We start from the raw sequence: 23,878 nt of genomic DNA on the forward strand, positions 1-23,878 counted from the left end.
ACCAAAAAAAAATACTATAGTATGGCAAAAAAATGTCAAAAAATTTGACATGTCCCAAAAAAATGGCTAAAAACAACATAAAAATAGCTTTAGAGAGAGACGCATATAGTATACAAATGGAAAAAAAAAAAGGCCAAAAAAGGCCAAAAAAATCATAAAAAGCATGTTGAAAAAAAAAAATGACCAAAAAAAATCGCATACTATAGTATGGCAAAAATGTCAAAATTTTGACATGTCCCAAAAAAATGCTAAAAACAACATATATAATACTTGTAAAGACACGTGTATAGTATATAAAAGTGGAAAAAAAGGCAAAAAAAAAACCAAAAAAAAATCATAAAATAGCATGTTGAAAAAAAAAATGAAAAAATCGCATACTATAGTATGGCAAAAAAATGTCAAAAATTTGACATGTCCCAAAATGGCTAAAAACACATATATAAATAGCTTGTAGAGAAGCATTATATAGTATAAAAAAGTGGAAAAAAGGCCAAAAAAAAAAAAAAAAACATCATAAATTTTTAGCATGTTGAAAAAAAAACCAAAAAATCGCATACTATAGTATGGCAAAAAAAAATGTCAAAAAATTTTGACATGTCCCAAAAATGGCTAAAAACAACATATATAGCTTGTAGAGACACGCATATAATACAAAAAGTGGAAAAAAAGTTGCCAAAAAAAGCCAAAAAAAATCATAATTTAGCATGTTGAAAAAAATGCCAAAAATCGCATACTATAGTATGGCAAAAATGTCAAAATTTTGACATGTCCCAAAAAATGGCTAAAAACAACATAATAATAGCTTGTAGAAATGCCATCATATATATATAAAAAAAAGGAAAAAAAAAATAGCCAAAAAAAAAAAAAAAAGCAAAAATAAAAAAAGCATGTTGAAAAAAAAAAATTTTAAAAAAAACAAAAAATGAAAGCATACTATAGTATGGCAAAAAATGTCAAAAATTTTGACATGTCCCAAAAAAAATGGCTAAAAAACAACATAATATAGCTTGTAGAGACGACAGTTATATAATTACAAAAAAAAACAAAGCCAAAAAAAAAAAAGCCCAAAAACATCATAATTTAGCATGTTGAAAAAAATGACCAAAAATCGCATACTATAGTATGGCAAAAATGTCAAAAATTTGACATGTCCCAAAAAAAAATGCTAAAAACAACATATATATATAGCATTGTAAAGACGCGTATATAGTATATGCATAAAGTGGAAACAAGTTGCAAAAAAGGCCAAAAAAAAAATCATAATTTTAGCATGTTGAAAAAATGACCAAAAAATCGCATACTATAGTATGGCAAAAATGTCAAAAATTTGACATGTCCCAAAAAAAATGTGGCTAAAAAAAAAAAATAATATATAGCTTATAAGAGAGCGTCATATATATATGCAAAGTGGAAAAAAAAGGCCAAAAAGCCAAAAACATCATAATTTTAGCATGTTGAAAAAATGGCCAAAAAATCGCATACTATAGTATGGCAAAAAAATGTCAAAAATTTGACATGTCCCAAAAAAAAAATGGCTAAAAACATATTATAGCTTGTAAAGACGCGTATAGTATAAAACAAAGCAAAAAAAAAAAAAAAAAAAAAAAGCAAAAAAACATCATAAAATTAGCATGTTGAAAAAAAATGACCAAAAAAATCGCATACTATATATATGGCAAAAAAAATGTCAAAATTTTGACATGTCCCAAAAAATGGCTAAAAAAAACATATAATAAAAAATAAAACATGTCATGCAAAGTATACAAAAAAAAAAAAAACAAAAATGCAAAAAAAATGGCCAAAAAACATCATATTTGCATGTTGAAAAAAAAAAAATGGCCAAAAATCGCAAAACTAAAATAGTGCTGAAATTTAAAAAAAAAATGGCAAAAATGCAAAAAAATTTTTTTGATGAAAATGTCCAAAAAAAAATGTCAAAATTTTGACATGTCAAAAAACAACATAAATAGCTTGTAGAGAGACGTATGCATAGTATAGCATAAAGTGCAAAAAAAGCCAAAAAAAAAAAAAAACATCATAATTTAGCATGTTGAAAAAAATGACCAAAAATCGCATACTATAGTATGGCAAAAATGTCAAAAATTTTGACATGTCCCAAAAATGTCTAAAAAAAAAAAAAAAAACATAATAAAAATAGCTAGTAGAAAAAACATATGCATAGTGTTGAAAAAAAAAAAAAAAAAAAAAAAAAAAAAAAAAAAAATCATAATTTTAGCATGTTGAAAAAAATGGCCAAAAAATCGCATACTATAGTATATAGTATGGCAAAAAAATGTCAAAATTTGACATGTCCCAAAAATGGCTAAAAAACAAAACATATAGCTTGTAGAGAGACGTTTAGTAGTATACAAAGTGGAAAAAAAAGCCAAAAAGGCCAAAAATCATAATTTTTTAGCATGTTGAAAAAAAAAAAACCAAAAAAATCGCATACTATATAGTATGGCAAAAAATGTCAAAAAATGTCAAAATTTTGACATGTCCCAAAAAAAAACTAAAAAAAACATATATAAACTTGTAGAGACACGCTATAGTATAAGTATAAAAAGTGGAAAAAAAGGCCAAAAAAAAAAGGCCAAAAAAAAATCATAATTTTAGCATGTTGAAAAAATGACCAAAAAATCATACTATAGTATGTATGCAAAAAAAATCAAATTTTGAAAATGTCCCAAAAAAAACTAAAAACAACATAAAATAGCTTGTAAAACGCATATGCATACATATGTATAAAGTGGTGCACAAAAAAAAAAGGCCAAAAAATGCAAAAACATCATAAAAAGCATGTTGAAAAAAAAATGGCCAAAAAAAAAAACCAAAAAATCGCATACTATAGTATGGCAAAAATGTCAAAAAATTGACATGTCCCAAAAATGGCTAAAAACACACATAATATAGCTAGAGACATAGCGTTATAGTATATATAAAAGTGGAAAAAAAAAAACGCAAAAAAGGCCAAAAAAAAATATATTTAGCATGTTGAAAAAAATGGCCAAAAATCGCATACTATAGTATGGCAAAAATGTCAAATTTTGACATGTCCCAAAAAAAAAAAAAAAAAAAAATATATTATAGCTTGTAGAGACACATTATAGTATACAACATGTGGAAAAAAAGGCAAAAAAAAGGCCAAAAAACAAAAATAATTTAGCATGTTGAAAAAAAAATGGCCAAAAAAAAAATACTATACTATATAGTATGGCAAAAAATGTCAAATTTTGACATGTCCCAAAAAAATGGCTAAAAAAAACACATAATTATAGCTTGTAGAGACGCGTGTATAGTATAAAAAGTGGAAAAAAAAAAAGGCCAAAAAAGGCCAAAAAACATCATAATTTAGCATGTTGAAAAAATGGCCAAAAATCGCATACTATAGTATGGCAAAAAATGTCAAAATTTTGACATGTCCCAAAAAATGCTAAAAACACATATATAGCTTGTAGAGACGCGTTATAGTATAAAAGTGTGAAAAAAAAAAAAAGGCCAAAAAAACATATAATTTAGCATGTTGAAAAAATGGCCAAAAATCGCATACTATAGTATGGCAAAAATGTCAAAATTTGACATGTCCCAAAAAATGGCTAAAAACACATAAAAATTAAAAAGCTTGTAATACAATGCATATAGTGTAAAAAAAAAAAAAGGCCAAAAAAAAAATTTGGCCAAAAAACATCATAATTTAGCATGTTGAAAAAAAAAATGGCAAAAAAATCGCATACTATAGTATGGCAAAAATGTCAAAAAACATGTCCCAAAAAATGGCTAAAAAACAACATAAAATAGCTTGTAGAGACACGTCATAGTATACAAAGTGGAAAAAAATGCAAAAAAAAAAAAACATCCAAAAAAAAAATCAAAAAAATTTTAGCATGTTGAAAAAAATGGCCAAAAATCGCATACTATAGTATGGCAAAAATGTCAAAATTTTGACATGTCCCAAAAAAAATGGCTAAAAACACATAATATAGGTGTGAGAACATGTCATAGTATATAAAAGTGGAAAAAAAAGGCCAAAAAAGGCCAAAAAACATCATAATTTAGCATGTTGAAAAAAAATGGCCAAAAAAATCGCATACTATAGTATGGCAAAAAATGTCAAAAAATTTGACATGTCCCAAAAAATGGGCTAAAAACAACATATATAGCTTGTAAAACGCGTTATAGTATACAAATGGAAAAAAGGCCAAAAAAAAGCAAAAAAAATATAATTTAGCATGTTGAAAAAATGGCAAAAAATTAGCATGGCAAAAATGTCAAAAATGACAAAAAAATCGCATACTATAGTATAGGCAAAAAAAAAACAAAAAAAGGCCACATGTCCAAAAAAAAATGGCTAAAAAAAAACATATATATAGCAAAAATGTCAAATTTTGACAACATTCCTTATAGTGTGATAAAGAAAGTGTCAAAAAAGTGGAAAAAAAGGCCAAAAAAAGGCCAAAAACATCATAATTTAGCATGTTGAAAAAATGGCCAAAAAATCGCATACTATAGTATGGCAAAAAAAATGTCAAAATTGACATGTCCCAAAAAATGGCTAAAAACAACATTATTATAGCTTGTAGAGAGACGTGTCATATATATATAAAAAGTGGAAAAAAAAGGCCAAAAAAAAGGCCAAAAACATCATAATTTAGCATGTTGAAAAAAATGGCCAAAAATCGCATACTATAGTATGGCAAAAATGTCAAAATTTGACATGTCCCAAAAAAAATGGCTAAAAAAAACAATATATAGCTTGTAGAGACACGTTATATATATACAAAAAGTGGAAAAAAAAGGCCAAAAAAGGCCAAAAAACATCATAATTTAGCATGTTGAAAAAAATGGCCAAAAAAATCATACTATAGTATGGCAAAAATGTCAAAATTTGACATGTCCCAAAAAAAAATGCTAAAAAACAATATAATAGCTTGTAGAGACGTGTTATATGCATAGTATTTTAAAGGAAAAAAAGGCCAAAAAAGGCCAAAAACATAATTTTTAGCATGTTGAAAAAAAATGACCAAAATCGCATACTATAGTATGGCAAAAAATGTCAAAAAATGACATGTCCCAAAAAAATGCTAAAAAAAACATATAATAGCTTGTAGCTTGAGAGACGCATAGTATACAAAGTGGAAAAAAAAAAGGCCAAAAAAAGGCCAAAAAAAAATCATAAATTTAGCATGTTGAAAAAAAAAAAAACAAAAAAATCGCATACTATAGTATGGCAAAAATGTCAAAATTTGACATGTCCCAAAAAAAATGGCTAAAACAAAAACAAAAACATAAATAGCTTGTAGAGACAGTGTATAGTATACAAAGTGGAAAAAAAAGGCCAAAAAAAGGCCAAAAAAACATCATAATTTTAGCATGTTGAAAAAAAATGACCAAAAATCGCATACTATATAAGTATGGCAAAAAATGTCAAATTTTGACATGTCCCAAAAAATGGCTAAAAACAACATATAAATAGCTTGTAGAGACACGTGTTATAGTATATGCAAAAGTGGAAAAGAAAAAGGCAAAAAAAAAAAAGGCCAAAAACATCATATTTTTAGCATGTTGAAAAAAATGACAAAAATCGCATACTATAGTATGGCAAAAATGTCAAAAATTTGACATGTCCCAAAAATGGCTAAAAACAACATATTATAAAAAACTTGTAGAGAGCACGTGTATAGTATACAAAAGTGGAAAAAAAGGCCAAAAAAACCAACCAAAAACATCATAATTTAGCATGTTGAAAAAAAATGGCCAAAAATCGCATACTATAGTATGGCAAAAATGTCAAAAAAAATTTTGACATGTCCCAAAAAATGGCTAAAAAACACATATTAAACAGCTTGTAGAGACGACGTCATAGTATGTAATAAAAGTGGAAAAAAAGCCAAAAAAAAAACCAAAAACATCATAATTTAGCATGTTGAAAAAATGACCAAAAATCGCATACTATAGTATGGCAAAAATGTCAAAAATGACATGTCCCAAAAAAAGGCTAAAAACAACATATTATAGCTTGTAGACACGTGCCATAGTATATGAGAAACAAAGGCCAAAAAAGGCCAAAAACATCATAATTTAGCATGTTGAAAAAATGGCCAAAAATCGCATACTATAGTATGGCAAAAAAATGTCAAATTTTGACATGTCCCAAAAATGGCTAAAAACATATATATAGCTTGTAGAACACGTGTCATATAGTATAGAAAGTGGAAAAAAAAGGCCAAAAAAGGCCCAAAAACGTCATAATTTAGCATGTTGAAAAAATGGAAAAAATCGCATATAGTATGGAAAAATGTGACGTGTCAAAATTGAAAGTGGAAAAAAAAAAAAAGGCTAAAACGTAATAATTTAAATATGTAAAAAAAAGCCAAAAATCAAAAACTTATAATCGTTCAAAAGTTTACTACATGTCCCAAAAAACGTGGAAAAAAGTCATACATTAATGTCATAAAAATTTGTAAAAAAAATAAAAATGTGTTACCAAAAAAAATAACATGTTAAAAAGTCATACTATTGTAAAAAAAAATATACAAAAAAATTATACATTAGTATGTAGTTCAAAAAATGCTAAAAAAGTCATACTAAATTATCTTGCCCAAAAGTCATCAAAAATGTGATAAAAAGTCATACTAATATATGTCGTCCAAAGTGCTATTAAAAATACATAATTTAATATGTCATCTAGAATATGACAAAAAAGTCATACTATGTAATGTCGTCTAAAATATAATTAAAAAAAGTCATAGTATAGTATGCTGTCCAAAATACGATAAAAACATCATACTTTATGTTGTAATAATATGATTAATAATTCATCATATAATATGCAGTCCCAAATAGCATAAAGAATTCATTCTATAGTCTTCCAAAGTACAGTGAAAAAGTCATACTATAGTTTTTTAATGACATACTTTACTATTACTTTTTTCTTAGATTCATCACAACAAACTATTTGATACATTTTTGAGATTGTTTACGTCATATTATAGTTAAATGTTTTATACTATTTTTTTTGCAACATACCATAGAACCTTTTTTTGACCAGACCAACTTTTGACAACAAATTTTGCTCTAACTTTTCATCAGATGTTTTTTATGACTTACTATGACTTTTTTGTGAGATTTTATATAACATGCCGTATTATGACGTGTTCGTGAGATTTTTTTTTACGACATACTGTAGCCTAACATCTCTAGACATCTATTTTTTATAACATACGATACTATTTTTTACAAAAAACTATACTATGAGTTTTTTAATTCAATTTTTTTGCATCATAGTATATTATGACTTTTTTGTGAGATTTTTATGACACATTATACTATGAGATTTTATATGGTAAATGGACTGTGCTTGTATAGTGCCTTTCTGGTCTCATTGACCACTACATTTTCACATTCACCCATTCACACACACATTCACACAATGGTGGCAGAGGCTACCGTACATGGTGCCACCTGCTACTCCGTAATCATTCACACTCGCTCACACTCCGATGACATGGCATCGGGAGCAATTTGGGGTTCAGTATCCTGCCCAAGGATACTTCGACATGTTGCCTGGAAGAGCCCAGGATCGAGCTGCTGACCTTCCGATTAGAGGACGACCCACTCTACCTCTGAGCCACAGCCACCCAATTTTGTGAGTTTTTTTTTTTTTTTTTTTTTTTTTTTTTACATACCTATGCTATGACGGTTAAATTATTTTTCTACAACATACTATACTATGATGCAGAGGGTCAACACACCCAAGGCCCGCCCCCCTGCCTGCTGTCTAGCACACAATGCACCTGTCCCTAATTTTTTCCCCTGCCAGTTGTTGACCCACAGGGTGTCGGGTCAATGTTATCTTTTCAGGTTGAGCCCGGCCAGACTCCCCAGGTATGCCTCAAGGGGGGGCTCCGGTGATCCCATATTAGAGTAGACAGAGGTACTTGTGGCCCATGGGTAATGTGTCATTAAAGTCTTCTTTGAACTGATCTTAGTCTGGCCCCTCCCCAGGGACCACTTTGCCTTGGGAGACCCTTCCAGTGGCTTGTGACTTGGGTCTCACTTGAGTCCAAGCCATGAGACTGGACTCCACACCTCTGATGTATACTAAAATAAGATTATGTACAGAGTTTAAGGAGGAGTTTAAGTAATATTATGTTAATAGTTACATATCCAACAGAGACCGGGATGATTGTCAATCCAGTATGTCAAGTTATGGATCAAAGAAATAATTTAATATCAGTGTTTTACAAGTGTTCCACGTTGTTTCACAAAAATCAATCTCATTCGCTCAGAGTTGGAAACTTTATTTACTCTGCTCAGGTCATTGGGAAATATTTCCTCTTCACAAAAATAGGAACGCATGTACATTTATAGTATATTCTATATTTCAATACATACTGAACTTTCTATTTGAGTTTCAGAAAACAACATCAGCTCGTGGCTGACAAAAAACAGATTCATTACTGTCAGGAATGGCCCCTGACCTGCAGTGATGTCCATCCCAAAGAAAGAACAGTGGACTAATGGCAGTCATCTTAAAGAGGAATGACATCGATAGTGTTTTGATATGTGGTCGTGATAGACTGGGGTATTTTCAGGCAACTTGGCAGCTAACTGCCTGTTTGGGTAATTTAAGATGTTCCTGTTAGCTCTTTTATTGACACCAGTCAGATTTGCCAAAAAAGTATCCCTGTATACCACAGCCTGACAACAGAAACGGTTTTTAACTATTCGGAAATACATGACTTGAATAGAGTATCCTGTTGCTTCACATTACTGTGTTCATGGTAAGGCAGCTGGGTGAGACCTTTAAAAGGGAGACCATACTAGCCAAAAGGTTGTAACTACAAAGAGTTTCAGAAACATCCAACCTTGTCAGAAAGCAAGACTCCACCACAGCTACCAGCCTTTACACTCTGATTACTGAATAAAGGAATCTATGAATGCATCAGAAATGAGAAGGAAAAAAATCCTTTAAAAAAGTGATGTAATTTTATAATTTATCATGTTTTACCTTGTGCATTGGCCTTTCTTCCAAAACTTTCTGCGATCAAAATTTTACCCCGTCTAAATTGCTCACTAGTATCATTCCTGCCATTCGCTGCCCGATACAAAACACTAATGTCATTGTCCTTTAGTGAACAATCTTTTTTCAACAAGCCACAATTCACTGTGTATGAAACAGAGCTTTTCGTCTCAAAAGGCAACGATGGTTTAGTCATGCAAATGTTGCTGGACCGAATCTACCACAATACATCCATGTAAATTCTGGCATGTTTTTTTTCATATGAAGTTGCTTCAAAATATAAATAAAAGCCCTCCACTTCTATCAGTTCATTTTATGGTCAAAAGCAATAAATGTTTTTTTCAATTAAAAGCAAAAAAAAGAAAACGTTTTTCATCTCTGAGTGATGGGTAATACTGGAGCTGTACCAGACAGCTGCTGCAAATTAATTGATTTGACATTTTCAGTCTTCGTGAAGTCACCCAGTCAATGCATTTGAAAAATTATAAGGTAGCCACTTTGGCACTGAAATCTCAAGGCAGCTTCTACTGAAAGCTCAATCCTTGACTCATGTACAGCACACATTGGCAATTCAATGCAGATCACATGATCATTCACCAGTCAAAGACTATGACTTATAAGGTCCAGTGTGTAGGATTTGGAGGGATATATTGACGGAAATGGAAGATAATATTCATTACTATGATTTCATTGGTGTATAATTACCTTTAACTAAGAACTGGTCTGTTTTCATTACCTTTTAAATGAGAAGTTTATATCTACATACAGAGCAAGTATTTTTCCATGCAGTCTACCATGTTGTTCCACTGTGGCTTAGAACGAAGAAACCAAATACTGGCTGTAGATAGAGCCTTGCATTTAAACATTAACCACTGTAGTTCTACATGGTTGTTACACAGTTACAGTTAGCTGCAAGCTGCAACCTCGCTGCAGGATAAATCCTACACACTAGACCTTTAATATTTTTCCCTCCTCAAATCACATATCATGTAATGACATGCCATCATACATTTTTATTTTGTACACTGCAAAGTAGGATAAGCTATATTTACTCTATGGATTTTAACCATTATTACTATATCATCATCATCTGGTTCATTTATTGAATTTATAATTTATCAACAAAAAAACTCCACTCAAAAGAAAACATCTATTCCAGGTATCTGTATAAAAAAGATGTATCAAACATAGCTTTTGAAAGGTTGGCTATATAAAAAGGAAATAAACCCAATAAAAAAAAAACAACTACATAATAATGAAAGGGTGATCATTTATACTACACGGGACAATGGCTTGGTTCTTCTATACCTCTCCATTCCGATGATTACAACACAAACAACTTACACACTCAACAATTTTTCTTTTACACAAAAACAGAAAGTTGTTTTGGTTGTGCAAGGCTGGACTCAGTCTGAACTCTTGGGAAGAGGTAATCTGATGTTACAGAATGCTTATATATCTGCCCAGCACTCGTGTCATGACTGACATTAAACCAACAGAAGCCTGTGATGTACTGCACCTTTGTGAAAGGAATAAAGGGGGCTAAGCTGTATTCAAGCCCTAAAAACCTGCTCACTACTTAGTCAAAAAAGGAGCCGTTTATATCATCTAGCATCTCTGCTGGTTGCATTCATTCCTGAGAAATGTCTTTTCGACAAAGAAAGAATTTTAAGTTTATTTTTACTTGAAATCAACAGCAAGCTTTTCTCACTGAATTTGAAATGCAGCCACCAGACATAATAAGATGACATTTTTTTACCCCCAGCTTCTCACCTCACCTACTTTGCATTGCGGTTTATCTAACTGATTGCTCCTCCGTCTCATCTGACAGCTCCACTGAACATGCTGAAGATGGCATGGACAGTACAAGTTAATGTGAAGCACCTTGACTTCTTGAGGTCAATCGACTCTTAAAGGATGTTAGTCTTTTCACAGAGGTCCACGGTGAGGATGTCAGTGCTTAATTCATCTGAAGTGTTTGCGTTCGGCCGTCGGCGCCTGCTGGAGCAAAGTTTGTTTGACATTTGGAACAACGTACGCTTTCATGACCACAGCTGAGAGACAACAGTAATAACATTAACGGTCCACTCTTACGACCAACATGGTGAGCCACAAAATGTTAACAACAACACACTCCTCACACACACAGCCTGCAGCTGCGCTATCAACTGACAAACAACCCCTCCGGTACTAACACACTTGGGCATTTGGCTAGACAGACCCACACAGGGGCAAACAGATCCGCTGATTGGAGAATAACTCCAAATCGGGGATGTGCCCCTGACTGGCCGTTGTCTAGACATCACTAAAATAACAGAGAGGAGAAAATCTCTTTGCAGCAGGGTGGCCGTTGTTGTTGGCTTTGGCTGTCCCTGCTCACACTGATATCTCATACGTGGTGCCGCCTACGCCCGTCACCTTTTTGACGTTATTGTGGCGACTGGGGCTGAGGGTCGAGCCCTGGGAACCGGGGTGGCAGTCCATCTGCCCATTAACTTTCATGGCCTCTCTGAAGAGAAAAACAGAGAAAATGACTCAATAAAAAATAATTTAAATACTGAGGCAACATTCAGAACATGCAGATTAGATGTTTATGAGAGCTTTAAATGACAAAAACAGAATAGCATGTTGTATGATTACTTGAGAGTTTGCTTGTTAGTGAGATGAAAGGCTTTGAAATGTTAGATGAGTAGGTGAAAGGCATGCAAAAGAAAAAGAAATGGGGAGTTACACAACTTTATTCATTTGTCAAATAATACAAAAAATGGTTATTTCACGAGAAAGTCAAACATTTAAATCAGAACAGAACAAGTAAGAATTGACACCAGACAAAGATTAAAGAGTAACTAAAGCCCCAAATCACATTTCCCATTTGAAAAGGAATATATATGAGTATTTAGTAGTGTTGTTGATTGATCAAGGTGCAACTCTTGACAATTGATTGCAAAGTAATAAAAGTATTAACATTGTGTTCTCATATGCACAGTAACTGCCCTCTCAAGGTTGATTTCTGGCTATTGCAACTGAATTTTGCTATTGGCTGATCCTGGTAGCAGGAGCCTGCTTTCATCACCAACCAAGCCCCCCATCACTGCCCTTTCATCAACCAACTACTTTATGTGTCTGTGGGGAGCAGGGAGGTGCTGTGGATCAAGAGGTGGCACGGTTGGGTGACTGGGTGTGTTTTAGCCTCCCTCCCTGCCCTTCGCATTTTAGAATTTTTTCAAATTCCAGTGAAGAGGCACTCAAGCCAAAATTGGGGGGTTCAGTTACTCTTTAACATGGATAAATAGACATTTGGACAAATACCATACACCCTATACAAATGCTACACATTGCCTCAGTTAGGACAAGTACAGCAGTGCCCATTAATTACTGTGTTTCCAGCAAGAATGCATTCAAAGCTCACCAGTCCTTATTGGTTGGTAAATGCATGCAGTCCCACAGGGGTAACATTAGGATTCATACCTTGGGCCCCCCAGACGAGGTGAGTCTGTCCTCTCATGGGCACTGATGTAGGAGAGTTTCTGGTGAGAGTAAGAGGGGGATCGGGGCATGGCAGGGGAGCGAGGCTGGTGGGCCGGGGAGCGATAGGGGCCCTCAGGGCAAGTGGCCCTGCTCTGGCTGCTGTTGCTGCTGCTGTGATCTGTGTGCAAGGAGGTGGATGAAGTCCTAGGGGCACGGCCCAGCGTCGAGCCGGCATGACGCAACACAGGGGTTCTCTGCCCGTAGCTCACCAGGCCGACCCCCATCAGGTTGTCCCTGGAGCCTCCATAAGCCGGGGGAGTTGGGCCTCTGGAGCCTGGGCCACGAGGCCCATCTTGGTAGCAAGCACTGGGGGGCAGGCCATAGCCCCCATCAAACACGCCAGAGTCCTGGGCATAGATATGGGTCTGGGAGCGCCCATGCATTATCTGTCGTTTCTCCCTCTCCTCCATCTCCTTTCGCTCCTGGATGGAGGCCATGATGGTCTGAGAGAGGTTGTCGTAACGCACCGGGGATGGGTCCCTGTCCCTTAGGTGGGGAGATTGCCTGCCCACCCCCCTGGGCGGCATCACCGGGCTGTAGGTGGGGGCGACCTGGTGCCTCTGCATTTCAGGTTCCCGGATGTGGCACATTTTGGTGGGCAGGTAGGGTGAGTGGAACCCCATGGAGGGCACACCACGATGAGCCATGCACTCATTGGCAGCGGCAGGGGAGATGCTGGGGTTGAGCAGGCTGTCATAAGACAAGCTGCCATTACGGTTAGAGAGCGTGTTGGGCGAGAAGACACTCTTGTACGGGGTGGAGGTGACTGTCTGCGGCTGCAGTGCTGGGAGCTGGCCCTTCTCTGGCCGGCGCTGACCCTGCTTCAGACTGAGAGAGCGGGAGCTGATGGGGTCAGAGTCCAGCTGGAGGGGAGAGGACTGGAAGGTGCGGTGGAGAGGAGCATTGGTGTACTCAGGCAGGTCCAGGTTAGGCTCAGATCGGTAGTCATGACCGCGGACACCCTCCTCCAAGATAGCAGAGGTCTTCCGCTCGTCTTGCATGACAATCTGAGGAGTAAACAGCAGAGCAACACACCATATAACCCCTGGCTATAAGGGTGGAGCTGTTAATCATAGTGTCATGATAGTGATACTACATAAAGAAAAAAAAAGTGCCAAAAATATCATGTCTTACCTTCTCTCCAGCAGTGTGGTAGTGGACTTTAGGCATGGTGCCAAATGATGGCCTGTATTTGTACATAGCTGGAGTGGATGGGTGGGTCTTACCAGAAAGAGAACTCTCTACAACACACACAGACATAAGACCAGTGTTATGGACACTACCAGTTCTGTGCAAAAATTCACAGTTAGATATTATTATGAGAGTAATGAGGTGATAGGGATTACATTTTTGAAACATCTACAATAACCATTGCTACAGAATAAAAATGAACTGGACTGATTGGGCAGTGAGATGGTAAAAGCCCATTCTGTAACTGCAAAAATCTGAGCCCTGCAACAACAGCCAGCTGTCCATCCTTAAAAGGTGATTGTATACCATGTCATCCAAAACAGCATAAAAAAGTAGTAGTATAGTATGTCATTCAAAATACTATTAACAATTCGTAGTGTAGTATGTTGTCCCCAACAGCACAAAAAAGTAATAGCACAGTTATGTTGTCCAGAATAGCATGAAAAAGTCATAGTATAGTATGTCTCTCAAAATATAATAAATAATATCAAAATATACCGTGTGGTCCAAAAAAGCATAAAAAGTCATCGTATAGTATGTCATCCAAAGTACTATGAAAATGTCATCGTATAGTATGTTGTCCAACAAAACATGAAGATGTCATATTATAATGTATGCCCCCCCCAAAAACATGGTCAAGACATGAAATTTATAATAAGGAATGCAGCCCCCCCTTGCTGGCACCTCTACCAATGCTTTGAAAAACTATGATGTGTCTTGAGCAAAGCGTCAAACCTCTGTATGTGTCTCTGAGGGATTTGCAAAGATCTCTTACCTCCACAAAAGTCTTTTAAACTGCTTTAAACAGGGAGGGGAGTCCCTTTAGACTTGCTGCAGTACTTTGAGGTACCACCAGGCAGTGATAGTGCTTCATGGAAGAGCAGAAAGTGTTCACTCCCTGATACAATGCACCATGACACAGAAGATCCTCTGGAGGGAACCTGCTGTTGTAGGTCCACACCACATATTTCTGACACTTCATACTGCTGAATGCAACAGTGTAAAGACATTACCACTGGCTAACACCCTAAACTGTGACAACAACTCCGTAATTTTACAGTTCTCAATTTACACAGATGACACCCAAAGGCAGTCAGTCATTTTTTTGGTTAAGAGTCCTGATTCTAGATATTCATCTCCTATCCCTCCATGTGGCAGAGATCAATTGCTACAAGCCACAACAAAAAAGGCAGTTATTCACACTGCAATGATTCACTGTGAAATCTCTCCATTATACCACAAATGGTGCTGATTCAGTGAACAGGACTCGCGTCCTCACCACAGATCACGCCCATTCTCCATTTCGGCATTAAAGAGGCCATTGACCTGCCACTGGGACGGACATTTATCACGTTAAACTAGAGGCAAGTCACACCACTCAGTGGTGATGTACAGAGGGAGTTTGGGGAATTGCTGTCAGGAAGAAGAAATGGGATTGATGATGAGTGACAGGGGAGAGAGGGAGGGAATACCTTTATTCCTGTGTTTCTCACCTTCGCTGGAGGTCAGCTGGCTCTTCAGCTGGTTGTACCTGTCTGCTTTGGGGGGCAGCGGTGGCTGCGTTTCTTTCTCGTCCAGGCCATCCAGGCTGCTTTTGGACTACACAGAGGAGAACAGTGATAGAAGCATCCAGAACAGGTGGGGGAACAGCAGATGAAATAGAGAAGAGCATGTAATAGTGCCAAGGATGCAGCAATACAACTCTCACAGATGGTTGTAAGGAAGCAAAGCTGCACTAGGCAGCTGCTCTACTTGACCTTCATTTTTTAGTGTGTGTGGGTAATGGGGTGGAAATGTTAAAATGATCTCAGTATTGAATTTAAGGTTTTTTTCCCGTCTTCAATAGAGCATTGTTTGTTGTACGAAAAAGGGCCAAATTCAATGCAGCAGAACGAGAAATTGCCTTTTTAATTCCACACATCATTCGTCCTTGTCAAAACCCGACACCTGAAGCCCCAAACAGAGACTGAGCCAGCAACAGAGGTCTTTCTGTTTCTACACCCCCAGATTTTCTTTTCATTTTCAAACTCCCCAACACCTAACACCCAATACCCTGAGGAAGGCGCAAGCCAATTCATGTCGGTGTATTTTTGATGTTTCTAGCCCGGTGAAATAAAGTTCTTTTATATATTTCTAACCATGTTGAGTGCCTGCACCTGGATAATTTTTTACTGTTTTTGGCAGAAAGTCTCCCTCTCTTACCTGTAAACAAGCTTTGATTTGTAAAATGTTGGAAAGACATTTTTACATTTTTCTCCAAAATTTCAATTCAATGGCTCACAGAAAAGCTGTCACTGACCAAATCCGAACATCAGAAAATGACTGAATCCATGGGGTTACTCTGAAAGGGAATAAGACACTTTCCCTTACTTTGCACTGTAGGTTAATGTGATAAGTTTATTTTGCAAGTAAAGACAAAATCTGCCTTCTCTCCTTAAAGGACCATGAATTACCTATATCAAACAATTTCTAATTCTCTTAATTCTCTAAGTTGATTTTTTATATTTTTTAGTAAATTACATAAAAACCAATGGATATAGTCTCTAAATTACTCATATTTGTTTATATTCTTTTGTAGGGGCAGGTTTGCCTTTAACATCACCCTTATAGACATAGCATATCCCTCTGGGGTCAAGAAACAGTCAGATTTCTGTTTTCCATCTGTGAGTCACTTGGCTTTGACTTCCAGTATCTAATAATGTCCTGTTCTAAAAACGGGGAAAATCTGACGTTTGTGAGCTATATGCTGCTTTGAGTATGAGCCTGTCGTAAAAAGGGAAACTTGGAACACAACTGGGGATACACATGTGCTACACACTTGTGACATGAGACTATGGGAATACAGCCAGACAAAATGGCTCCACCCCTGCACAAAAAGGGCTAACTGTAAGCCAGTTGCATGGTGGAATAACAGTGAAATAACACAATATATCTCTGTAGTAACTCACCTTGGAGCTGATGATGGTGCTGTGGATGCCGTTGTCGCTGATCTTGATGGTGATTTGCCTGTCTGACAGGTCAGGTCTGATGAATGGGGGCTGAATTTTGACATGGGGCTTTTTCTTGGGGTCCAGCATGTACCTGCATAAAAACCGGTGACAGGCGTAAACAGCACTTCCCCAATTTACAAGTTTTAGTGTCGTCAGTGTTTCAATTACATTTGAAATGTTTCGTGATACAGTGCCACACTGGGAGCAACTAGGATGACAAGTTTACAACTCGGCTGAAACAGCACACGATGTTCACTGAAAATACTTCATATCAGACCACTGTACGGTACTGTACACTACTAGTGAACAGTAGAGAAACATTTGCTGCAAACTGAATTAATTTCTCAGAAGAAAAGATCGCTGTGTGGTGAGACTAGAATAAGAAGGGCTTTCTATGTGAGAAATACTCTGTTTCTTGTATCTTATGTTTGCACAGAATAACCTCTAAAAATGTTATGTGCTGTGAGAGTTGAACTCGATCTGTTTGGTGCCCAGTACAATGTGGGAGGAATATTTAAGTTGTACCTGAGTCAAACTTAGGTCACCTTATGTCACATAGAATTACATGAAAATAAAATTATTTCTGTCCAAATTATTTCTTCCCTCATCTGCCCATCCTTTCTTTATATTTTATATTTATATTCTTATTATAGCCTATATACTATTATTATTATTATTAGTTTAAAAAATAATTTTATAATTGTTTTTGTTAACAGACTGCATGCACTGATTGATAGTTTCTTAGGGAACACCAATTGTCAAGCCCCTTGAGAGTTTTCTGGGTTTCCCCTGTATGTCTCTTTTCTTTGTCTCCTATGAAAAGGGGGGTTTTGGGGGTCCCTTCACACCAGAAAATTTTGACCATCAAGCACTTAAAGATATACTATACAAGACTCCTTAAAAAACAAAACAAGTTGAATGCAGAAGTAATCCCTCTTATTATCACTTATAACCCACCCACTCTGCTAGTATTTTCTGTGTTTCAGACTTAGACGAATAAAAAATCTCATATCTGTAAAAGACACAGAAACTTTAGAACCATATAAATGGCATGCAGCCTAGCAAATTATCATATAAATGTTTGACATTAAAGTTTGTGAGGTCAGGACTTTATAAAATGGTAATGACCACATGCCAGACCGTAAGCAGCAAGCATCCAAGAAACAGTGCAGAAAAATGCAAACATAAGAGGTGAAATGCAAAACAAGAGGGAATATGGGGTTGGCTTTTTACTTTGTCTTTCACTTGTGAGTCTGTTTACAAACATTCACTGATAATCCTGCATGGTACACCTTTAATTTTCTGCATTCCAGAAAATTTTATGCACCAATTTGTGGCTTTTCTGCATCAATTTGTGGTGTATTTGTCTTTAATTTTGTCAAAAAAAAGTCCTCTGCTACTTTCATGTTTTTTTTGCCAGGGACAAATGCAAATGTTCTAAAACTGAGGGGGGCATTTCCACTGTGTCCTCCTGAAACCTACACCTATGTAAATATATGACCTAATATATGTCCTGTATAGTATGTACACCTTCTAACAAAACATATAGCAATAGACACAAAAACAGCCAAAATTACTAATGTTGTTTTGTTAGGGTGGGGCGATATTAAGACTTTATCTAATTTAATATCACAATGTTGATATAATACTGATATTTTGCTCCGCCTTAATTTCAGTACTCGTCTCCTACTTGATATACTGCACCTTACACTGTACTCTGCTATCAACCCACGGTAGACTTCCAGTGATTCGCAGTGCAGAATACAATGATGAAATTATTGTGTAATCCCATTTCACTAGTTACACAGTTCTGACTTTCAGACACAATGTCCTGACACAAAAACAGCATTTAAGTGAGCCTTACAGGGTTATTTCATAATTAAAAGGGCTGTCGGTGTGATTTCTTTAATATTTAATGGTGTGGAAGCTTGGGGAGTAAAATGTGTGGTACATTTTCCGGGCAGTCTTTTCAAGTAATTTCAAGTAATCAACCCCTACATAAAAATATCCATGCTAAAATGAATAAGGCTGATTTGCAGGATGACTCTAAAAAAATGCCTTTGACAGTTCATTCAGTATCAGTCTGGTCTAACATGCTTTGAGTCAGTGGTTCAGTAAATCAAAAACCCTCCATTAGGGAGTATGCAACAATTTAACAGCAGATGCTTGTAACACAGCATTTCACCTCCACCTGCTGTCGTCTCTCTGTGGTCACACTGTTGATTTTTACGGAAAGGAACTCGTCCCTATGGATTATAAAACTGGTGTTTCGGCTTTTAGCGACACTGTGTGTGTGTATGTGTAAAAAGCACGTTGACTAGCTCTGCGCTCCATTTCCCATTAACTGTTGTTCTACAGAGTGATTCAATCCTCTCAGCCATCTGCCTTCCCCCGGGGTTGCTGGCTGTTTTAAGACTAGATACACACCTCCGCATCCACCTCAGAGCACGTGCATACACTCATACACATAAGGTATGTGTGTTTTATTACTGCAGTTACATGGTGCTGCACGCTGGTGATATGGCATAGATGTCACAGGCTTTTCACCCTAGTACACATCATACATACCCATAACCACACACAAACATATTGTATCAAGTGCAGACATATAGCACTATTCATTAAAAATCATTCAGTGTACTGACAGAAAATAAACCCTGAAAGCATCTACTGTACATACAAACACACATGCAGCATAACAATGCATCTTACCTGGGTGCCAGGGGACTACATAAGACATACTCCACGTTGCCACAGCAACCCTTAGTGAAGGGATTTACTCCACCGCGAAACTTGCCCGTCACCTGAGGAGCACAACGCCTTGTTTAGAGTCGGCGTCAAAGAAAGGCCACAGTGCGCACATGTACACACATGCAAACACACACATGCAAACTTATAAACACACACAAGTCCAGCGATTGACCACAAAGTGGTAATTTCTTTGCTGAAGTATCACATAATTGCTGTGTTTGTGAATAATTGTGCTGTTAATTTTCATGTGGTTTTACTATTTTTAATAAAGGAGACCTATTGTGCCCATTTTTAGGTTCATATTTGTATTTTGGGTTTCTACTAGAAAATGTTTTTGTCATTTAATGTAAAAAAAACCAACCCAAAAACCACTTTACTTTCATCATACTTCCTGTGCTGGAACACCTGTATACACCATGAGTCGAGACAGGCACTCTTTTTTTTGCCTGTCTCGATAACCACCCTCCAAAAAAAGCCCAGTCTGCCCTGATTGGTCATCATTTCTGGGTCTTCCGTATTTTGGCAACCAAAATCTTTGTAAGTGAACATGTTCCAGTAGAAATATAATCCAAATTTAATGAGAAATTAACAACACTGACAACCAAGACTACATGATTCCCCTGATGTTAGCATGTAGCAACATGTAGCAGTGTACTTGCAGCCAGGGGAATGACTGTGATGGAGTATAGTGGCACTTTCTTCTGTGAAAAATCACCAAAAGCCTCTAAAACAAAATCTTCATAACTGGATATGTTCCAGCAGGAATATGATCAGAAATCTGTGAGAAGTTAACAAGAATGGCAATCAAGATTATTTGTTCCCATGATGTTAGCATGTAGCTACATCTATCGTCTTGCGCCTTCTTTAGGGTTGGCAGCGTTATGACCACACCCTGAAGAAGGTGCAAGCCGATATGTGTTGGTGTATTTTAATGTTTCCAGCCCTATAAAGGCCTTTTATACCTTTCTAAGCATCCTGAATGCATGATCTTATATGCCACTGTGTTTTGGTTATAGGTTCCTCCTTTACTTGTCGTAATGTGTCTAAAGCAGATGGATATAAAGAAATCCATCATGAGCTGTCATCAGCTTGTTTCAAAATAAGAAAAAATCACTGGAAACAATGTATTTGGAGTGATCTGAAGACTGAGGTTTTTGCTTTCAGGGATCACTGTTGCATACCTTTACCTCATTAATTACAACTCTGGCCATGTTTATTATGAACATCTGACACTGTACCTTATATAATTGACAGATATTAAAAAAAAAAAAAAGTCATACAAGGTCCCCTTTAGGATAAAGTTATTTCTGTCCACACAGACTAATTGGACTGTATTATTTGGCTGCATGTGCAGCTGGAGTGCCATTAATGCACTGTGGTGACCAGAGGTTTGCTTGTCAAAATTCTCAAACTAATTCAAAGGCTCCCTAAAGCAGGCATGGCTGCCAACAGTCAGACAACTCCAGGCGTGAATGTTTGAGTCTGTGTTAGTGTGAAGCAGGGCAACACAGCTCTGTTGACTTTCACTGGATAAACAACAGGCAAAATGTTTGTGTGTACCTGCAGAACGAGCACGTCTGCAGCTCCTGCACTCACCTGTTCATTGGTTGTTCGACCTCGAGCAACGAGCACCATGTGGAAACCTGTGAGTCCCATGACTGGAATAAAGAAGAGCCCCGCTATACACATCACCACCAGACTGGACACGATGGTCAAGCTCAACAACAATATAGAATCACAAGGAAAACTCACTGACTCATTCAGACAGAAGAATCTAGCACTAACTTTTGGCCACACAGGAAAAAATATAAAAAATTTAATATACAATCAACCAAAGTCAAAAGAACAAAGACGGCTTCACAGTTAGCTTGCCAGCGTTTAAAGGATACGTGACAGTGGTGTGCAGTGCTGCCAGTCTCTCTCTGTGGTGGAGGACAAAGATGAGGCCAAAGGAGAAAACTCCCACCATGTGGATGCTCAGTGATAGCAGAAAAAGGAAGAAATAGCGGTAGTTCCTCCGGCCAATGCAGTTGTTCACCCAGGGACAGTGATGGTCAAAATCCTGCAGAGGGAGGAAGGAAGTTACACTCCTGAAATCTATTTAAGTCATTTCTAAGGTATTAAATTGTATAACAGACCTACATTTGTCTTGGTTTGAGCTTTAAATTTGATTTTAAATTTATGTTTGAAATTTTGACCTATGTATCATCTCTTATAACTAGGAAGGGACATGTTTAGATCTCTCAACAAATAAGGCAAAATAAACTTAAGATGTCAGGGCTTTAGTGGTATCTAAATCTGGTGAGGACTGCAACCAGCTGAGACTTCTCCTGGTTAGAATTCCCTCAGTTTTCGATAGTTAGGAGATTTGTCTCCACAGATGTCGCTTTCTCCCCAAAACAACTAGACCCAGTCATTTAAAGCGGTAAAAACACTGAATAAATCAGTTTCATGTTACAAATCAGTGTTTTCCAGTGCTTTTTGGAATAATGCAGACAGGCCGCTGGACTCGCACCTGCTAATCTTTGCTCTGATAACTTCAGATTGAGACATTCTGGAGGTTTTCACAGGGAGCTGAGTTATCCACAGATATCCTCTCCAAAACAAACAGAGTCAGGGATTTAAACCAATAAAAACACTGAATAAAGCAGTTTAAAGTTAAGAGCCAGGGTTTTTCCGACACTCTTGTTGGGACGAAAAATTTTAATAAAATGTGTGATCCATTAGCAACCTATAAATCCAATCTAATAGTTTTTTGTAGCCCTACTTTTATCAGTTGATGTCTAAATAATAATCAAAAAGTCAAACAATCAGCCATTCTTTAATAAAATGTCGGAGAAAACAGGATGCAGAAACAAAACCTGTGGAATTCTGCATCTTGTGTGTTAATGTCCTGATGTGTGTGTACATTTGTCCACGACCAAAATGAGGACTTAAAAGCTAATACCGTTAACAGTATTTTACGGTTGAAGCTGCCAATATTTTTGCCACTAATTATGTTCTTTAATGAGCACATTTTTGCCAAAAACCCCACTGATATTAAGAAATTAATTATATATATTCAGCATTTGTCTCAGATTTGAATTCTTGGCAGGACAGAGAAGCCTCTGGATACTTTGTTTGTGCTGTGTGCAAACAAACCGCATCACATATCACATCAAACATGTCCAGTGTTGACAGAACAGCATCATATTGTTGATAAAAAAGCTGATATGTCAGTCTAACCTTGATGCATGTTTAGATTTCAGTGCCTGAGTACACTAAGCATACACACTCTCTCTGTTTGCACACACACACACACACACTTACACACACACACACACACACACTTACACACACACACACACACACACACACTTACACACACATACACACCTCTACACAGTTGTCACAGACGCTGCAGTGCGAGCAGCGAGGCGGCCTGTAGAAGTGACAGGTGGCGCACCACTTCATCCGGACCTGAATGCCCTTGATCTCCACGTTCTTGTAGAGCGGCGCTCGGAAATCGTCGTCCTTGTCCTCGTCCTCATCCGCTGTGGGGGAAACAAACAGATACACACATGTTAACAGAGTATGAATGCATATGGTGGGGTGTTAGAAAAACGGTCACAAATAGAGACACAGAGAAATGCACGGTTTTAATTCATGAATTCTTTTGACAGGAGCAACAGGGGAGAACTTTAAATGAAGCTCACTCCCTGCTGTGAGCTGTCTGCAGTCAGAGAAAACACTGAGAGACATTTATATAAATGTGACGAGTCATTCTGCTTTAAACATTAAGACTGATTAACAAGTACACTATGACTCGAGCAGAACAGACATGACATGGCCAAAAAAATAGCAAGAAATTTTTTTTTTTTTTTTAAATGACAAGAAAATAAACTGAAAATAAGCAAAAAAAGAAAAGAAAAAAGTAAAAACAAAAAAACAAGACAATGACCCAAAAGTGCTTAAAATAAATAAATGAATACATACTTTTTTTTTTCTTTAACATAATTTTTAATATATAATCTGAGAAAATATAAATATAGTTTTCTGGGCATTTTACCTTAGATTTTGGTTTTCTTCCCTAATTTTTTGATGATTATCTGATTATGCTCCCTCCTTTTTAAAACAAAATTTTCTGGTAATTTTCCCGTCACCCTTTCTCACAGTTGACATTCACAGTTCTTCCAAGTTGATTCGCTGCCTTTCCCCCCATGTTTTTGTCAGAAATCAAACCAATCTGCTCAGGTTTCAAAGGGTTAGACAGCTTGTAAAAGGTGTCTAAGCACTGCTTGAGAAAGCTGATGTCAATCCCCACAATTTCACATATAAACAGAATGTTTTTTTAAATGGGAATAAATCCTCTGACCTGGGCAGAGTTGGTACCCTGCTCTATCTGACTTTAGCTGAA

At 36.5% G+C, this 23,878-nt stretch overlaps 1 protein-coding gene across 1 annotated transcript in view; it reads right to left on the reverse strand.

Moving 5' to 3' along the window:
• Nucleotides 1-8,288: 8,288 nt before the first annotated feature.
• Nucleotides 8,289-23,878, reverse strand: part of zdhhc8b (zinc finger DHHC-type palmitoyltransferase 8b) — an 82,736-nt gene continuing 67,146 nt past the window's right edge. The window contains exons 3-11 of the mRNA XM_042488640.1: nt 22,858-23,015; nt 21,372-21,544; nt 21,079-21,181; nt 19,444-19,535; nt 16,690-16,822; nt 15,235-15,340; nt 13,685-13,791; nt 12,491-13,557; nt 8,289-11,531 (exon numbers count right to left, since the gene is read on the reverse strand). Of these exons, the coding sequence (XP_042344574.1) occupies nt 11,399-11,531; nt 12,491-13,557; nt 13,685-13,791; nt 15,235-15,340; nt 16,690-16,822; nt 19,444-19,535; nt 21,079-21,181; nt 21,372-21,544; nt 22,858-23,015 (2,072 nt within the window). The 3' untranslated portion in view covers nt 8,289-11,398. The remainder of the gene's footprint in view (nt 11,532-12,490; nt 13,558-13,684; nt 13,792-15,234; nt 15,341-16,689; nt 16,823-19,443; nt 19,536-21,078; nt 21,182-21,371; nt 21,545-22,857; nt 23,016-23,878) is intronic.

This window comes from Plectropomus leopardus, chromosome 6 (genome assembly GCF_008729295.1).
Source record: "Plectropomus leopardus isolate mb chromosome 6, YSFRI_Pleo_2.0, whole genome shotgun sequence".
Taxonomy (NCBI): domain Eukaryota; kingdom Metazoa; phylum Chordata; class Actinopteri; order Perciformes; family Serranidae; genus Plectropomus; species Plectropomus leopardus.